Source organism: Saccostrea echinata, unplaced genomic scaffold, assembly GCF_033153115.1.
Source record: "Saccostrea echinata isolate AGI-Se365-2 ecotype Australia unplaced genomic scaffold, CSIRO_AGI_Sech_v1 ptg000054l, whole genome shotgun sequence".
Lineage (NCBI taxonomy): Eukaryota > Metazoa > Mollusca > Bivalvia > Ostreida > Ostreidae > Saccostrea > Saccostrea echinata.
The window spans coordinates 58,914,274-58,932,285 of NW_026889803.1; the positions used below are offsets into that span (position 1 = coordinate 58,914,274).

General features: G+C 34.0%; 3 protein-coding genes across 5 annotated transcripts in view; 2 read left to right on the top strand and 1 right to left on the bottom strand.

Moving 5' to 3' along the window:
• LOC133205458 (adenylate cyclase type 2-like) overlaps nt 1-8,455 on the top strand; it is a 38,829-nt gene extending 30,374 nt beyond the window's left edge. For both annotated transcript variants that reach the window (XM_061341278.1, XM_061341279.1), the window contains 10 exons: nt 220-304; nt 531-665; nt 3,037-3,093; nt 3,855-4,009; nt 4,157-4,244; nt 4,831-4,989; nt 5,098-5,244; nt 5,474-5,690; nt 5,802-5,926; nt 7,476-8,455. In XM_061341278.1, the coding sequence (XP_061197262.1) occupies nt 220-304; nt 531-665; nt 3,037-3,093; nt 3,855-4,009; nt 4,157-4,244; nt 4,831-4,989; nt 5,098-5,244; nt 5,474-5,690; nt 5,802-5,926; nt 7,476-7,622 (1,315 nt within the window). In that variant the 3' untranslated portion in view covers nt 7,623-8,455. The remainder of the gene's footprint in view (nt 1-219; nt 305-530; nt 666-3,036; nt 3,094-3,854; nt 4,010-4,156; nt 4,245-4,830; nt 4,990-5,097; nt 5,245-5,473; nt 5,691-5,801; nt 5,927-7,475) is intronic.
• A 2,383-nt stretch (nt 8,456-10,838) lies between these two features.
• LOC133205797 (M-phase phosphoprotein 6-like) lies at nt 10,839-16,149 on the bottom strand. The gene is made up of 5 exons (XM_061341676.1): nt 16,076-16,149; nt 14,767-14,879; nt 14,429-14,519; nt 13,439-13,533; nt 10,839-11,986 (listed from the first exon to the last, which is right to left on the bottom strand). Exons 1-5 carry the CDS (start codon nt 16,124-16,126, stop codon nt 11,812-11,814), a joined length of 525 nt encoding a protein of 174 aa, XP_061197660.1. The 5' UTR covers nt 16,127-16,149; the 3' UTR covers nt 10,839-11,811.
• A 384-nt stretch (nt 16,150-16,533) lies between these two features.
• The window catches only part of LOC133172285 (putative ATP-dependent RNA helicase TDRD12), a 47,029-nt gene continuing 45,550 nt past the window's right edge, over nt 16,534-18,012 (top strand). For both annotated transcript variants that reach the window (XM_061307141.1, XM_061307142.1), the window contains exons 1-2: nt 16,534-16,567; nt 17,735-17,784. In XM_061307141.1, coding sequence (XP_061163125.1) covers nt 17,755-17,784 — 30 coding nt within the window. In that variant the 5' untranslated portion in view covers nt 16,534-16,567; nt 17,735-17,754. The remainder of the gene's footprint in view (nt 16,568-17,734; nt 17,785-18,012) is intronic.

Genomic DNA, 18,012 nt, shown 5'->3' on the forward strand with positions numbered 1-18,012 from the left:
GACAGGTAAGTAAATCGAGCTCGAGATAACCAGGATTGTCAGTACTGTATGTAGGTTGAGGTTAAATATTTTGTTTTTTTCCTTGTCAAATTAAAAATTTTCTTATATTCTAAAATAACTGCAAAGTGGGGTTAGTTTTATTTTAACATTGATTATTCACAGAAATACATGTACATGTGTTGGATCTCTGTTTATTATTTGTCCTTTTTTATCTTATAGAGATGCCTTGTTCTTCATCAGTATTGTGTTAGGTACGGCTGTGTTTGGAGTCGTTATCAGCTTTAGTTTTTTCACAGAATGTTTGGTAAGTATCTTATAAATTTTTGCTTGAGAGAATTTTGTTTCAAAGCTGAAAACTGAGATGGACTTTTTTAGTACATTTGTGAGATAAATGTTAAACTGTTATCTTATTTATCATTTACTGTTATTAATCTAGTATAGCTATAAAATATGGAAGCAAAGAAAATTATTTACATTTTGATTTTTAGACTGTTATTGCTTTTAATTTTTCATTTTTATTTTATTCACAGACACCAATCAAAGGGAGTCCACTGACCAATCGTTTGCTAGTGTTGGCTTGTCATGTGACCAACAGTCTAGCCGCCAGGATATGTGTGGCATCTCTATGTGTGTTCTGTGTCTTTATAACCTCCATTGTACCTGTGGTAAGTTTCTTTGACTTCAGTGTACTTGTGTTTATGTTAATACCACATTGTAACTGTGGTATTAAGTTTTTTAACTTGGACATATCTGTGGTAAGTTCCCATATCCCCATTATGCCTTTGTTATATTTCTATTACCTCAGTGTGTATGTGGTAATTTTCTATCATCTCATTGTGTCTGTGGTAATTTTCTATGACCTTGTTGTACCTGTGGTATATTTCTCTGACCTAATTTCCTATGACCTCAATTTGCCAGTGGTTAAGTTTATATTGTGACCACTTTGTTCTTCTAGTAAGTTAATAGCCTTATTGATTCTGTGGTAAGTTAATAGCCTAAGGCTTATTGATTCTGTGCTAAGGCAATAGCCTTAGGCTTATTGATTCTATGCTAAGTTAATAGCCTTATTGATTCTTGCTAAGTTATAAGAGCCTTATTGATTCTGTGCTAAGTTAAAAACTTCTTGCCAATATTAGTCTTTTTAACTTCTAATGTGCTCAGTGATCCTTGTTATGTTCAGTTTCTAACCTCCAAAGTTTACGTATGATTTACTGAATCTGTGATATTTTCTTTCATTTTGAATTGTATTGGATGCTTGCATTGAGTCAGACAGAGATTCAAATGAAAGAATTGGCTAATTTTTTCCAGTTTAAAACTCTTTGAGACCAAAAAAAAAATTAGAGTTTATGACTCAGTAGTCTCATTAGTTAAATAAGCTATAGGTTCATGTGAATTCTACCTGGTGGTTGTGGTGTGAGTGGTGTCACTCATTCTTCTTTATATCTTCTATGTTCAAATCTGCACAATTACTGATTGACCAGAGGCTGGCAATTCAAAGGTTAAATCCTAATGTCAGAGGTTAAGATGTCAGAGGTTAGGATATGTGTCCTGTCCTTGAACTGTTCATGCTTTGTCTCAGAGTAAACAACTGTAAATGTGAACTCTAGCTTTGACTTATGCATGGTTAACCTTTAAAGACTGCAGACTCATTCAGCCTGCATGGACAGGTGCAAGATCTAGTGATCTAGGATTAAATGTCACAGAATCTATGTAAGTAGTAGAAATGTTAATTGTTGTAATTATAAAAATAAGTCTCAGGGGTCTCGGATAAGTCACCTCTGACAGACTGGTAGGTAATTTCCCGACTTTGTTTTAATCATGCATGTCATACCTTGTGAAGTCTTTTTTTTCAATTCCAAAACACTCAAGAGAGATCTTGTTTTATACTGGAAGCCATTAAGTTGATTGATTTAGTCATTTTAAGAAGAGATATAGGTAGGAATAAAAATTTAATCTATGTCACAGCTGTGTGGACATGTTTTAAGTCAACAGTTTCCTGGTTTTATCTGGATATTTGGAAATAATTCTAGTTTATGGTATGTATTATCAGCTTGTAGAGTAATTGAAGAAATCCCTAATGTGTATTTAAAAGAAAAATACTTTGATCTGTAGAAGACTAATTAATTTTTGCAATATGATGCATCAAGTTAAAAAAAAGTTCTTTGCTGATGAAAAATACAAAATGTTTCCTGCGGTTTTGTAATAATTAGCAATAAAGACTCGATATTGTTCTATTTTGGGGATTCTCATTAGCTGAACTGGTAAAACTTGCCTGGATCATTAGCCAAATTGGTACTGAAAATGTGTTTTGAAATATGCAGGATAAATACTTGTTTGCAGTGGTACTTGTTTTTGTGTTCATTGTTAGTATTTTAATGCCCTGTTCACATGGATGCACATTAAATATTTGATTTGCAGTAAATTAATTTACAGGTATTTTATGGTACCATTGTATGCCAAAACTGTTCAGGGTTTACTGGTAACTAATGGTACCTTTACTGGTAACTAATGGTACCATTGTATGCAGGATAAATACTTGTTTGCAGTGGTACTTGTTTTTGTGTTCATTGTTAGTATTTTAATGCCCTGTTCACATGGATGCACATTAAATATTTGATTTGCAGTAAATTAATTTACAGGTATTTTATGGTACCATTGTATGCCAAAACTGTTCAGGGTTTACTGGTAACTAATGGTACCTTTACTGGTAACTAATGGTACCATTGTATGCCAGAACTGTCTAGTGTTTACTGGTAACTAATGGTACCTTTACTGGAAACTAATGGTGCCATTGTATGCCAAAACTGTCTAGTGTTTACTGGTAACTAATGGTGCCATTGCCATGAATGGTGATGGTAAATCCCATGGTGGTACCACTAGTAGAACTCTAAAGGCACCCAGTGATTCACTCCTTAGCTTTGGCAGACTAGACAAAGAAGAAAAAACAATTTTAGTCTTCCTTTAATATTGTTGATGTTACATCATCTTGTTGACCAATCATGTTTTATTTACTTGACCTATTTTTCTTTGTCACAGATAAATACCCAATCGCCTCCCGGGGACAAAAGTGCTGTCAACAATACAAAAATTCTGGTAACAAGCTATCATCAACATTACATATTTAACCTATCCAAGTTCAATGTTCATAATTTTTGAGAGATGAATATTGTGACAATTCCAGTATAATATCTAAAACCATATATATGTATGCTTTGGATGCTGGATCTGACCTACCTTTTCATGCTGAGTTATCTGTTTAATTTTTTGGAGCAGGTCTATTCCCAAGTAACTATAAACCCTATGGTGACCAAACTTGCATAGGTAATACATCTACGGATGTACACTGCAAGACTTGTTTCTGATGCTGCATCTGACCTACATTTTCTGGATGAGTGGTCAGGTTAAAGTTTTTTGATCAGATCCATCCCCAAGTTAATAAAAGTCTTACAGTGACAAAACTTGCAGGGATAATGCATGTAGGGATGCATATCACCAGATAATGCTTCAGATGCTGGATCTGACCTACATTTTTTACATGAATGAATAGGTTAAACCTTTTGGAGCAGGTCCATTCCAAAGAAAATATAAATTCTACTTGGACCAAACTTGCAGGGATGATGCATCTCAGGATGTGTTTGGATCCTGGATCTGACCTACATTTTCCAGATGGTGAAGTTTTCAGAGCCATAAAAATTTTAAGCAATTAAAATTTCTACTTTAAAAAAATTGCAAGGATGTTGCATCTAGGGCTGTGCACTACCAGAATATTCTTTTCATGTGAGACTTTGCTTTACTTATAGATAACATATTTTGAGGTGAGCTTTGTAATCTTTGATTACCAATGTTTTTTTCAGTACTGGGCACACAGCAGTCTGTTTGGAATGGTCACTACCAGTCTCTTTCTACAAATTAGTCTCACTTTCAAGGTCATTTTGACCATTATTGTCGTCGTTGGTTACAATCTGGCTTTTCATCTCACCAGAACGTTCCATGTTGACATGTTTATCAGGTAAGGCACCAAAAATTTGATTCACTTTTTTATTTTAGCTTACTGTAGCCTAAAGATTTGTGAGAAATTTTCAAAATATTTCTAACCTGTATGCAAACTTTTCAAATCTAAATTCATGTATTGTCTAATTTCCTGTTTGTTTTCTAGAAGCAGTATTGAACCTCTGGATATTGCCACAGGAATGTCCGTTTACCTGGCCGTTTTCCTGTTTACCTTGATTTTTCATGACAGACAGGTATACTCTCTACCAAGATAACTTGGAGAAGCATTAATTGATGTATTCTTAGTTGTTTAGATTTTTTATCCTGAGACATTTTCATCCTGGACCTTTTACTCTGCCTTACATATGCCCTAAATCTGTTACTTAAAATCGTACACATGGACTTCATTCAAAACATCCGTAACCTAATATGTGAAAACTAAGCTCATTGTGGATAGACTAAGTGCAGCAAATAGGATGGCCTGTAAACAGTAGAAACGTGTGCTGTTCCGGAATATTCAGTTTTTATCTCTCTTAATTGTTCTAAATTGACCCATGATTTAGATCTGATTACAACTTTTTATATATATTATACTTATAATCTTCCTTTTATCTTGTAATCAATGTCTAATAAAGTTAAAGTCAAACCTAGTCTCAGGAAAATTATCAATAAAAAGTACATTTAGGTCTTTTGATAAATAAGATCAAGGTGATTAACATTTGAGACCCTGTGAAGATAAGAAATTTAGAAATTCATATATTGTTTGATTTTTAGTATACTTTAGTATGTATTAAAACAATGGTCATGCAGAAACATTCTATGATTCAATTTTTTTTTTAGGTGGAATATGCAAATCGATTGGATTTCCTTTGGAGACGAGAATTTCAATCCGAGACAGAGAAGGTTAGAAACACTGCCGAGCAGAACAAGAAGCTATTGGAGAACATCTTACCCACTCATGTGGCGGAGTATTTCCTGAGAGGAAATCGAAGCAAAAATGTATGTTAATGTCAACTAAATAATTTAATATCAGAGTACTGAACAAGATTTTATATTTACAAAGCCTAAAGGGTGGTTTGCTGACTTCAGTTTACAATCTTGTTTTAGGAGCTGTATAGTGAGTCACATGACAATGTCTGCGTGATGTTTGCTTCCATCCCTAACTTTAAAGACTTCTATCACCAAAATGCCTCCAATAAAAATGGAATAGAATGTATCCGAGTTCTTAATGAAATTATTGTAGATTTTGATCAGGTAAGCCCACAACTATATACATTAGTCTATATAATATATAATCAACAGATTGTAATGTTGCACCTTTTTCTGATCTGAAATAAAAAATATAGAACTATCAAGAAAAACATTTTCTATTCTATGTGAAAGTCTTTATATTTGATCAAATTTTGTATTCCTGTGCATAATAAATTTTAATTTATAGAAATTGTATTTACATAATATGTGATATCAAAAAATTTATTTTCAGCTACTGTCAAGACCAGAGTTTTCAAACGTAGAAAAGATCAAGACTATAGGAAGTACATACATGGCAGCGGCTGGTCTCCGACCAGGTCAGGAAAATGAGGGACAGGAGGGGGAGGGGCGTAAAAATGTCGTTATGATGACAGAGTTTGCCATGATGATGATGGTCAAACTAGAGGAAATCAATCTCAACTCTTTCAATCAGTTCAAACTCAGAGTCGGTGAGGATGACTTTTCACCCTGTTCATAACTTTAGAAGATTCCAGAATGTACCTTATCTTTTTTTCCTAGTGAATCTTAGTTAAGTACTCTTACACCTTTTATCTACATAGGTATCAACCATGGGCCAGTGATAGCTGGGGTGATAGGGGCCAGAAAGCCTCAGTATGATATCTGGGGGGACACCGTTAACGTGGCTAGTCGGATGGACAGCACTGGAGAAGCCAGTAAAATTCAGGTAAATATGCAGCACATCATACATGCCAACTTTTGAAAATTCCCATGGGGGATTTTGCACGTGATGACAATTTTCAAAGCTTTAAATTCGCGACATTTTGTCGTGAAAATAAATGTTTATCCCTTTTTTTAAAATTTATAATATCAATATCACTTGTTAATACAATTTCAGAATAAATAATACAAAATATTTTTTTTCCTTCCAAAATTCAAATATCTTTTGCTTAAATAGGTACCTCTCTCACTAAAGAAGTGATATCTGTTTAGTTTAATTTTAGAAATATATTAGGTTTTGTTACTGTACAGTTTCTGGAAAACATTTGCAAAATTCTATATTTACATTTTACACAATTAGAATTTCTTAATTGGACATTAAATTGAAAAAAAGAAATATTGAAGAATTGCAATGCATTGTGTGTGTGAGGGTGTGTCTGTGTGTGTGTGTGAGAGAGAGAGAGAGATAAGAAAATTTGTTAGTGGTATGTACTTTAAACAGAAGTGTCATTTTATTCCTTATTAATGAGTAGACACCATGATGATTAATTTTATCACACACACTTGTAAAACAATTTGAAGAAATAAATTTACTCTTGAGGTCATAAATTATTTAAAACAAGGATACCCCCTATCCCAAACAAAAACTAAAATTGTTTTAATCATCATGAACGTTTGCATAATCTTGGCAGTGTCTCGTGGGTATTCCCTTGTCAAATTACATTGGGGGGGGGGGGGGGGGGGAGAGAAATTCAGTGTACTTGAGGTATAAGACTTTGTTGTTTCATCTAAATTATTTTCATCTTATTTTAACCGGTAAACTTTACAATATTTTTATTACAAGCAGATAAAATCAGCATCTATGCTTTGTTGTTTTCTACTTTCGTTTTTAAAAAACGATCAACATGGATTAATTCCGATTTTGTTGTTAGTTTATCATTTCACTGTATTTATTTTTTGTATTTATTAAAATGATATTTAATTAACCCCTAAATCTATGTGTACCCCTTCTGACTGAAAAGTTAAATCCCCTAACCGCTCCAGGCTATGTTACCTGTACCTGGACAGCTGTGTGCGTTCAAGCGAGAAGTGATTTCCTGTGGCTAATTAACACCCCTGCATGAGTTAAATAAACAAAGAGACTAATCTGTGTGCATTGAATAAACAAGTCTGATATTCTAATCCCGATTGACAAAATATTTCGGTAGGGAAACTCTGAAAATCAGGAATTTAAGACTGAATTTTTTCAAATCGGGATTTTAGGGCAATTTTGCTTTCCCGATCGGGAGAGCGGGATCAAAGGGTAAAATCGGGAGGATCCCGCCTAAATCGGGAAAGTTGGCATGTATGGCACATTCAGACACAGAACAAATAAATGCTTACAATTTTTTGCACAGTTATTTAATAGTGCTCACATTTATGCTTGTAGATCTGTTAAGCAATTTTAATAGTGCACAAAACACACTTAAATATAGGTTATACTTTTAGAAATTAAACATTTTTGTCTGAAAGAGCATGCAGGTGACACATGCTAGAAGCCATTTTTTTTTCTTCAGGTCCCAGAAAAGACAGCACAGATACTCATTGAAGCAGGTTTCCAAAATGAATATAAAGGACTGACCAAGGTCAAAGGGAAAGAACCAATGAAGACATACTTAATTTTACCACCTCCCATCGAAGCCGACTTTGATAGTCATGATTGAATTAGGTTATTCATCAACACCCAACCCCCTCTCTTAATAGCTGGCTCGTCAGAATGCAGTCCTGGGATAAAATGGACATATTACAAGCATATGACTGATCATAGAGGATTCCAGTTTCCTCTGTGTTCATAACACAATTAAAGATCTGAATTATTGTCAAAGAGAGAGTAAAAAGTCTCCACTTGATTAGCTCATTGCCAAAATATCATTCCAGAAAGTTGTTAGAGGAAACACTTCCAATTTTTTTTAAAACTTGAAATAGCTATGGCTATAAAAATATTTGGACATTGAAGTGAAGAGAAAATTAGAACATTGCCAAAATATTATTTCAGAAAGTCGTCAGAGGAAACACACTTCTGATTTTTTTTTTAAACTTGAATTAGCTATGGCTATAAAAATCTGTGGACATTGAAGTGAAAGAAAATTGTGAAAGTGATAATTATAATGTGATTATGTCCTTCAGAACTTATGTGCCAATCAGGAACCTCTAACAGGTGATACAATTGAGAGTCATCTTCAAAACTTAAAGAAATACACAGAAATTATGTAATAGGAAGTTTATGTGCACTTGAAAACTACTACAATTGTTATTGTAGATCGCCAAGTACTAAACCAAGCCATTTTCAAGTTATATCTACATGTATTAAAAACATGACCTTATTTTGACCAGACAAATCTGGTCACACAGTGTACCTTGTATTAGATGATACAATCAGAAACTGTGATATGTGTTCTATATTTATAGAAAAATTTGTATTAATAAAAATCTACATTAAATCCTTTGTTTGTAAAACAATGATGGTTATTTAAATATGCATGTACAGATTAATTAATGCTATCCATATCTTCATATAATATGTTTAATTATATTTTCATGTCATTTGAATGAAAAGATGATGAATGAATGTTTATTAGTATGATTGTATAGAATTTCTGTTTTCATTAATCTTCTCCAAATCCAGGGTGTTCTACCTTCACCATATTTTTATACTACAAAATTTATGTAACAATATGACATATGCAGTTAATTCTCATACACAACAATTAAAGTTTAGAGAGAGAGAAAAAAGAACATAATATACATGTAAAACAGATGTACATGTATATATGTTACGTAGTAACAGCCAGCAAGTCATGATTCCGTCATTAACCCCCCCCCCCCTTTTCCTGTGATTATAAAAACTTGAATATCATTGTGCTAAATTTATAAACTCATTTAATATCTAAATCTTATGTGTTCTGTATCTGATGGCTAATATTCTTGAAATTGCATGAATTGTGCAGTAGAACAATTTTTCTATTGAAGTGTTTTAAAAAAAAATCTCTCATTTTACTGTTTAAATTTCATTCAGGGTGAAAACTGAAGCTTCAGTATGTTTATGAATACTGAGAATTTCATTTGATTTTTAATGTATCTCGTATACTTTTCCACTGTCTCCAGCTACAGTCTGGAGTCTGCATACAGCTCTCTCCAGAATAAGAGAGGATTGTATATTTTGGCCAGGATTTGTGACAATAATGCTTTTTTGACAAAAAGTTTTTTTTAAATTCCTTTTTAAATACATAAATTGAAATTAAGAATCTCATATATTTTGCATTTTTTCTATTTTATAGACTTCAGTGGCTTTACATCTTAAATGTATACACATCATTGTACATTTACAATCATTAAAAAGATGACTAGATTGTGATGCAAAAATGTACCTAGAAATGCATTTAATATGTGACTTTTGTTTGTAGGTTTATCATTAATAGGAAAACCTTATATATCACACCATTTACAATTTATGTTTTTTTTTTCTTCAGAAGTTTGTATTTTTATACTTTATGTAGTTACAGTAATGGTGTCATATTTTGTTGCTGTATTAATTTTAGAGAATTTAAAACATTAAATTGTCAAGAAACATTAAAATGTGTCAATCTTTTAGCACCAAAACCTCATACTGAGGAGAGCACTGTGTTAAAGTACTGACCCTCCTTTACATGTAGACGTAAATATTTTCCGTCTCATCATGCAATGACCATCAGCTGAAAAGTAAAGAATAAACAGGACTGGAATTGGTAAGCCAGCGGAACAGAAGAAATAGCTTTATCATGACTGACAACTGTACATACTATTCAATAATTAACCTTTGGCACACAGTAATAGAATATGAATCTGTGGTCTGTACACAGCAAGAATTTATAAATGTCAGGAATTTGTAAATGCAGCAACAAATTTTCTGAGGTCTCTTGTCTACTTGTTACCTTTAAAATTCAAGATGATTCAAAACTAGGAAGATTGAACTATTTATCCACTAAATCATTACTAGTAAGTCTTAGTGGTGACCTCAGAAATTCAATGCCCAGCAACAAGAAGAAAATATAATACATCAAGATGATCCTAATACATCAAGATGATCCTGATAAGCTTTTGCTATCAATTAGAAGATCTGAGTATGCATAGCATTTGTGTTTTGTTTGTACTTGACCCATTTTTCCATATGTCCAATTTTCTGGGCTGAAATGAACTTTTATTCCATATGTCAGTTTTCTGGGCTAAAATGAACTCATTTTTCAATATATTTCTAGTTTTCTGAGCTAAAATGAACTCATTTTTCAATATATGTCCAGTTTTCTGGGAGAGCAATTCTTTGACTATATGATAACTCTACAGTTGCCTCCCTTTAAAGCAAAGGCAATCAATATGTGAGACTGTTTTATGCATTTACTGTAAGATAATTTGATTCTGAATTTCTAGATTATAATATCAGATCAGCAGCTGATTTTCCACATGTTTTTTTTATTAAATAAAACTTAACAATACATCAACATTAACAACATACATTTCCTCATTACAAGTATGTAGATATATATTTTTATCAGTATACATGTAGAGACAACATTTTAATCAAAGAGACACATGATTCATTTCATGCTTATTCAATAGATTAAAAATATTTGAAAATACATATATGTGTACAAATATATATATAATCTTCATTGAATAAAAGCATTTGATACTAAGTGATAAATATCTAGTATCCACAGCCTCTTGTATTAACAATTTATATATTACAGTACTCATCTTTCTACTGACAATGAAATATCAACATGGTGTCAGAATAATATGACACTACAGTGAAGTATTGCTGGTCAAAAAAATATTTTTAAACGAGATGTTTGTGAAACACTGATGCCCCCCTACCCCCCCCCCCCCCCCCAATAATTGAAAATTTCTGAGTCCAAGGGGCATAACTCTGTCAAAAATTGTTCGATCCTACCCAAAACAGAACTTGACCTAGATATTTTTATGATAAATCTGTATACCAATTTTCATTTCAGTATTTGCAACCTCTGCAAAGAAAATGGATGGAAACTGCAAATAATTGGCATTTTCCTCAGTCCAAGGAGCATAATTCTGTCAAAAATTGCTTGATCATAATCAAAACACAATTTATCCTAGATATACTTATGATAAATCTGTATAGCAAATTTCATATCAGTATGTGCAACCTCTGCAATGAAAATGAACGGAAACTGCAAATAATTGGAATTTTTCAAACACCAAGGGGCATAACTCTGTCAAAAATCGTTCGATCCTACCCGAAACAGAACTTGACCTAGATATTTTTATGATATATCTGTATACCAATTTTCATTTCAGTATTTGCAATCTCTGCAAAGAAGATGAATGGAAACTGTTGGTAGAGCAACAGACAGACAGACCTACAAACAGCAGCAAAGCAATATGCCCTTCCTTCTTCAAAGGGGGGCATAAAAATGATTTTAATACATTAAATTCTAAAAGTTCAAATCCACCCTTTCACAATATGCCATATTTTTTAATGTCACACATTATTCAATATGCATACACACCTTTGTGATTTACAGTAAGGTGATGTGTAGAAAAAGGTCATTAAATAGCCTTCTTAACTTAACTTTTTGAAATGTTAACTTGACATTGTACATTCACTTTTGTTTTGAAATCTAATTTTATCAACTTTGGGTCATCATTCATGTAAATAGCATAGTCTGCTGCCATCAAAGGGAAATAACTTACGCCACAATCTTCCTTTTGGAGGAAACTTGTTCTGACAATAACCAAAAATCCCAGTGATCAATCTATCAGGCCCACTAGGTCTGCAAACTTGTACTCAACTCTGATAGATCTGTGGTTATACTGCAGACAATTAACGTGGTTTTCATTTCAGTCATCTTTTGGCTTCAGGAATTTTCTTTTAGAGGACTTCTTTTTTCCCTTTTTTAATGTTTCCTCATCAACAGTTACATGAGAACTCTCCTTATCAAAAGACTCATCAATCTCCGCTCGTTTCCTCTTCTTGGCAAATTTTTTGGCAATGGTTTGTGATAAAGACTTGTATCTATAAATGAATATATTCAAGTTTTTACTGGTATGTTAACTAAACCATATTTTTTACCATACCAATTGAAAAACATTACTACAAAAGATATATTTCTACTGGATACAAAGTTGCAGTCATGAAAAATTTTGCAAAAACCTATGATATCACATGATGGTGGAGATCTTTAATATAAGTATATTTATAGTATGATTTTTGTGATACCTCTGCAATATCTCCTGGTCATTAACTAAGTTCTGTGCCATCTCCTGGTCACTGACTAAGTTCTGTGCTTACCTCTGTGCCATCTCCTGATCATTGACTGAGTTCTGAGCTTAGCACCGAGCCATCTCCTGGTCATTGACTGAGTTCTGACCTTACCTCTGTGCCATCTCCTGGTCACTGACTGAGTTCTGAGCTTACCTCTGTGCCATCTCCTGATCGTTGACTGAGTTCTGAGCTTACCTCTGTGCCATCTCCTGGTAACTGACTGAGTTCTGAGCTTACCTCTGTGCCATCTCCTGGTCAATGACCGAGTTCTGAGCTTACCTCTGCACCATCTCCTGGCCATTGACAGAGTTCTGAGCTTACCTCTGTGCCATCTCCTGGCCATTGACTGAGTTCTGAGCTTACTCCTGCACCATCTCCTGGCCACTGACTGAGTTCTGAGCTTACCTCTGTGCCATTTCCAGGTCATTGACTGAGTTCTGAGCTTACTCCTGCACCATCTCCTGGTCATTGACTGAGTTCTGAGCTTACCTCTGCACCATCACCTGGTCATTGACTGAGTTCTGAGCTTACCTCTGCACCATCTCCTGATCATTGACTGAGTTCTGAGCTTACCTCTGCACCATCTCCTGATCATTGACTGAGTTCTGACCTTACCTCCGTGCCATCTCCTGGTCACTGACTGAGTTCAGAGCTTAGCACCGTGCCATCTCCTGGTCATTGACTGAGTTCTGACCTTACCTCTGTGCCATCTCCTGGTCACTGACTGAGTTCTGAGCTTACCTCTGTGCCATCACCTGATCATTGACTGAGTTCTGAGCTTACCTCTGAGCCATCTCCTGGTCATTGACTGAGTTCTGAGCTTATCTCTGCACCATCTCCTGGTCATTGACTGAGTTCTGAGCTTAACTCTGCACCATCTCCTGGCCGTTGAGTGAGTTCTGAGCTTAAATCTGCACCATCTCCTGGCCATTGAGTGAGTTCTGAGCTTACCTCTGCACCATCTCCTGGTCACTGACTGAGTTCTGAGCTTAACTCTGCACCATCTCCTGGTCATTGACTGAGTCTTGAGGTTACCTCTTTGCCATCTCCTGCTCACTGACTGAGTTTTGAGCTTACCTCTGTGCCATCTCCTGCTCACTGACTGACTTTTGAGCTTTTCTCTGCACCATCTCCTGCTCACTGACTAAGTTTTGAGCTTACCTCTGTGCCATCTCCTGGTCATTGACCGAGTTCTGAGCTTACCTCTGCGCCATCTCCTGATCATTGACCGAGTTCTGAGCCTCTCTTGCTGCTGCCTCCTCCAGCTCTCTCTCTGTATTATGGATTTTCATCAACTTCTGTAAACAAAACATTTACCTTAGGTACTTAGCAATTAACCAGTTATCTACCAAATGCAGAACAATTTCTTACTCCATACCTTAATCTGTTTTTTTTTATTCATGCATTGCTAATCAAACACACTGATCAGCATAAGCTTATACTGGCTGATTGCTCTATTACAAAATAGTCAGAAACATACAAGGTTTATTATTATTACTTAAATCCAAAGAGCTAAGTTCACTTTATGCATAAAATGGCCCTGTAGATATACCTATTTATTGATTAACACTTTATGTCCCATTTTAAACATCAAGATAAAGTAGATACTTAGTGCTTTCATTTCCTATTAAAAATTTTCTTCTTAAAGCCAAGGTCTTGGATAACAGGCTTCATGGAATTGCAATGTTCTTGAATTTTTAAGGTAAACAAGTATATTTGAGTACTTTCACAGAAGAGAAATAATATGAGCGCAGCCTCTGATCTAAAAAATAAAACATGTTTTGTAATCCTCAGAAATAGTTCCATCATTTAATAGTTGCATATTTTAGATCAGAGGTTGCGCTCTATATTAAATATCGAAAAATAGCTTTAAAAATTAACTGTTTTTGTAGAATTTTTCAGGATATGAGGAAAATGATGCATTTCATGATGTCATAATGCATTGACTAGCCAGAAAATCACATCATTTTTGATAGAAATGCAGTCACCAAAGGTCTAAATGATATTTAATGCATTGTTAACTAAAACCAAGCAGTTTCAGTTTTTCTGAAATTCACAGGGCCAGAAAAGGCCCTAAGTGAACCTTGATCTTTAACAAACAAATATGCCATTAAAAATGTTAATTGCCCTTCATACACTCTATAATTATCTATATGTATTGCATTCTAGTGTACACTGTACTGTTGTACTTACCTCAACCTCTGGGTTACAGCCATTAAATGAAAATCTTCCAAACTGCAGATTTTCAATATGGGCAATATTTCCTTCAATAATGTATTTGCATCTAAAACGAAAAATTATACATGTTATACATAATGTTAACTGAAACAAATATTCCCAAATAATATCACCCCCCCCCTCCCCCAAAAAATTATTTGTGTTTGTTTTGCTTCAGATCTTTTAAATACTCCTACTCCTATGTTTATCCCAGTACAGCTTGTAAGAATAAAGTATGAAGTGGTGGAAATGAACATCTCAGAACTTTTCATGACCAAGCTTCTCATAGACCATACCAATGTGGTCAGACTTACTCTTTCTGTTCTGTTTCAGGTAAATCTAGGACCCAATGTTCATCATCTATGACTTTCTGTTTCTCCTCTTCTGTTTTCTCTTTTTCTATCTGTAGAGCACTTCTCTGCATGAACTATAAAATTTTACAACAATAACTCTTCTGTATCCTATATAGATTAAACTTTAAGTTACTTGCTACAGATCAGTTCAATGCCACCTAAGGCTAAGGAGCACCTGCAGTGGGGGATTGGGGGGGGGGGGGGGTGATATTAACAAAAGTAAAATACAAGCAAAATGAAACAAATAACAAGAACAGGAGTGAAGAGTGTTGTAGAATCTAGTATAAATGAATGTTTAAAGCATCTCTATTTTCATGATTTCTGCATTAAAAGACCAATATAAAAACTTCATTTTTTTGTATTTTTTTCAGAGAAAATGGAAATATTGTTTTGATTGCAATTTTTTGATTGCTATAACCATCTCCACTAACCATCTTAATGTTGTTTTCCTACCCTTTTATCAAAGAGGGCTCAAAAGTCCTCTTCTCTGCAAGTAGGGTGTACGTTAATCAATGCCAACTCTATTTTGTATGTCTCAAGACGATATTTTTTTTTATAATTTCTTCCGTTTCTTATTTTAAAATTGTTATCATTTGTAACCCAATCTACTATATCTAGAGCAGGGTTGTCCCTAAGACCTGGGGGTCGGGTAATTTCCCCACATATAATGCCATTATCCCCCTGTTAGTCTGGTATTCCTCCTCAAGCTGCTGTTAGAGGAGGAACCTCTGACCCCCTTCTACTTTTTTAATGTCTCCTTCTATTTCAATTCTTAGGGATAACCCTGTTAGAGAGAAGTCAATTTGTATACACTAGTTAATGTTCCGGGCTCTCTTACTCTTCATTTCCTACTGATAGTATGTAGTTTGTAGATGCAAAGTCTTTGAAATAGAGGGTCATCCATAAACACATTTTACTGGTATAAATTTAAATTAGACTTTAAATTTAATTTTATATGATAGAATCAAACCAAGCGCTAAATTCACATTTTATACATGAACATTTACTTGTGCCCTGTAGTAAGTATTACTTCTTGTGTCACTATCAAAACCTGAGGATATTGATACTGTACAGTACCTTATGAATATGAGTCTTCAGTACTGGATTTTATCTTACAGCCTGAGGCTACTTTACCTGATACAAATATATGAGCTCTCGGTTATCGTATTACCATCTTCTTGAGATATTTTTTGTGAAAGCATGCAGTTTAATAATCACTTCTAAGATCTAATAGATCTATTGACATTTGTAAAATCACAAAAATTTAAACCTTCATTTGCAAGACATTCTTGGAAAGAGAAGATTTGCCAACATTCGTCATTCTGGGGTAAGCAGAAAACGATTTCCAAACTGAAACTTTGTTATCCCACCAACCCACGTGCTTAGAGTGCCGATGTCTTCCAAATGCGAAACTATGCGGAATACCTCGCACCTTGCACAAATTGAACTAGGCCTACTATTTAACGAAAAATTGTTCTGACAAAAAAAATGTAGTAAAAAATATAGATATGTGTTAAAGCCGTGTAACATCATTTATAATTGAGTTCTAATATTTTTTCTACATATACATTTTCTAATCTTGCAGGTACTTTTATTTATCAAAGTTTTTTTTTGATATGGATAGGTTTTGAGGGGTTTTGTGTAATTAGTAACAACTATAGAAAACGTGGGAAGAAGCTGTGAGGAAAACAAGCAAAAATGTAGAAATATTTTGGATAAATCGCTTAGAATATAGTTTCCGACACCCTGTTTTATAATCAAGGTAACAGGAAAGTATATTTTAAAAGCATTATATGCTTGTTTTCTTGTACCAAACTGATGCCATGCTCCATTTAAGTTGAATACTGCATAATTGACAAAATTAGTGTATCCCTTTCCGCATTAATACATCCTGTGTAAACAATGATATTCAGAATATTAAATAAAATTATTGATGAGGTAGCCCAAATAACAAAGGCCGTTTATTTGCTTCATCTTCTGGGTTAAAAAATTCTTCCATTGGTTACCAGTTTACAAGAATGCACAGGTTAGTTATGTCTTGGCTGATGCCATGCTCCTTTGAAGTTGAATACTGCATAGTAGACAAAATTAGTGTATCCTTTGCCGCATTAATACATCCTGTGTAAACAATGATATTCAGAATATTAAATAAAATTATTGATGAGGTAGCCCAAATAACAAAGGCCGTTTATTTGCTTCATCTTCTGGGTTAAAAAAAATTCTTCCATTGGTTACCAGTTTACAAGAATGCACAGGTTAGTTATGTCTTGAAGAGGTCCAGCACAATCTCTTGATTTAGCTATATAGCTTGAATTAGCTATATATTTACAAAAAGCAAGCAAAATTGTATTTCCATTGTTTTGGTAATTGTAGGCCATCTTGTGCATAGGGGCTTGTCTTCTGGATTGTTAAAGTAAAATAAATCAATAAAATTTTGAATCTACTTTAAATACACTTAAAAAGTTGTTACAATAAAGATTCTGACACTTTCAGACAAGAAATACTATCCTTAAAAAAAGGTACCACTGAGCTATAAACATGATAAACTCTACAAGGGATGAAAGTTGTCATCTTGGAAAAATACCCCACCCACTTCAGCACCTTTTTATGGACTCAAAAGCATTAATTTATTTAATTGTCATGGTTTTGTTTTTTCCTAAATGTTGATGTGTCTGTCAGTCATCAACATGATTTCAATCAACAGAAAACAGATACAATTTACCTGCCCTTGTGATTTTGTAAACGTCCATTTTTTCCAGGTTGATTTGGAGAGATGAGCCTTTTCTTTTGATTTTCCCTTTGCTTCTGTCTTTTCATTATACTTTGAGGGAGTGTCATAGGTGACATCATAGTTGAGCTGTTGAAACATCATAGCTTAGGGGTTGTATACTGAAAACTTGCAATATAAAGGTACATGTATCCTTTACAGGGAAATGAAGGACCTACAGAATGCCTGGCATACAGATAGAAATCTTTGAGGTAGGTTCAAACAAAACAAACAAGTAAAATTAAATTTTATCTGTCACAGTCAAGCCTAGGAAATCTAGACGCTTCTAATCACTTTATGGACAAAATTAGTAATTTAAATGTAAATGTACAGAAATAGTTCTAAAAGTGAAAAAAAAATGTACATTTAAAGTTTTGTATGCAAGGAAATTTTACTCCTTTTTTTTTTGCCACATACAGTCTCTATCCTTTGGGTAAATG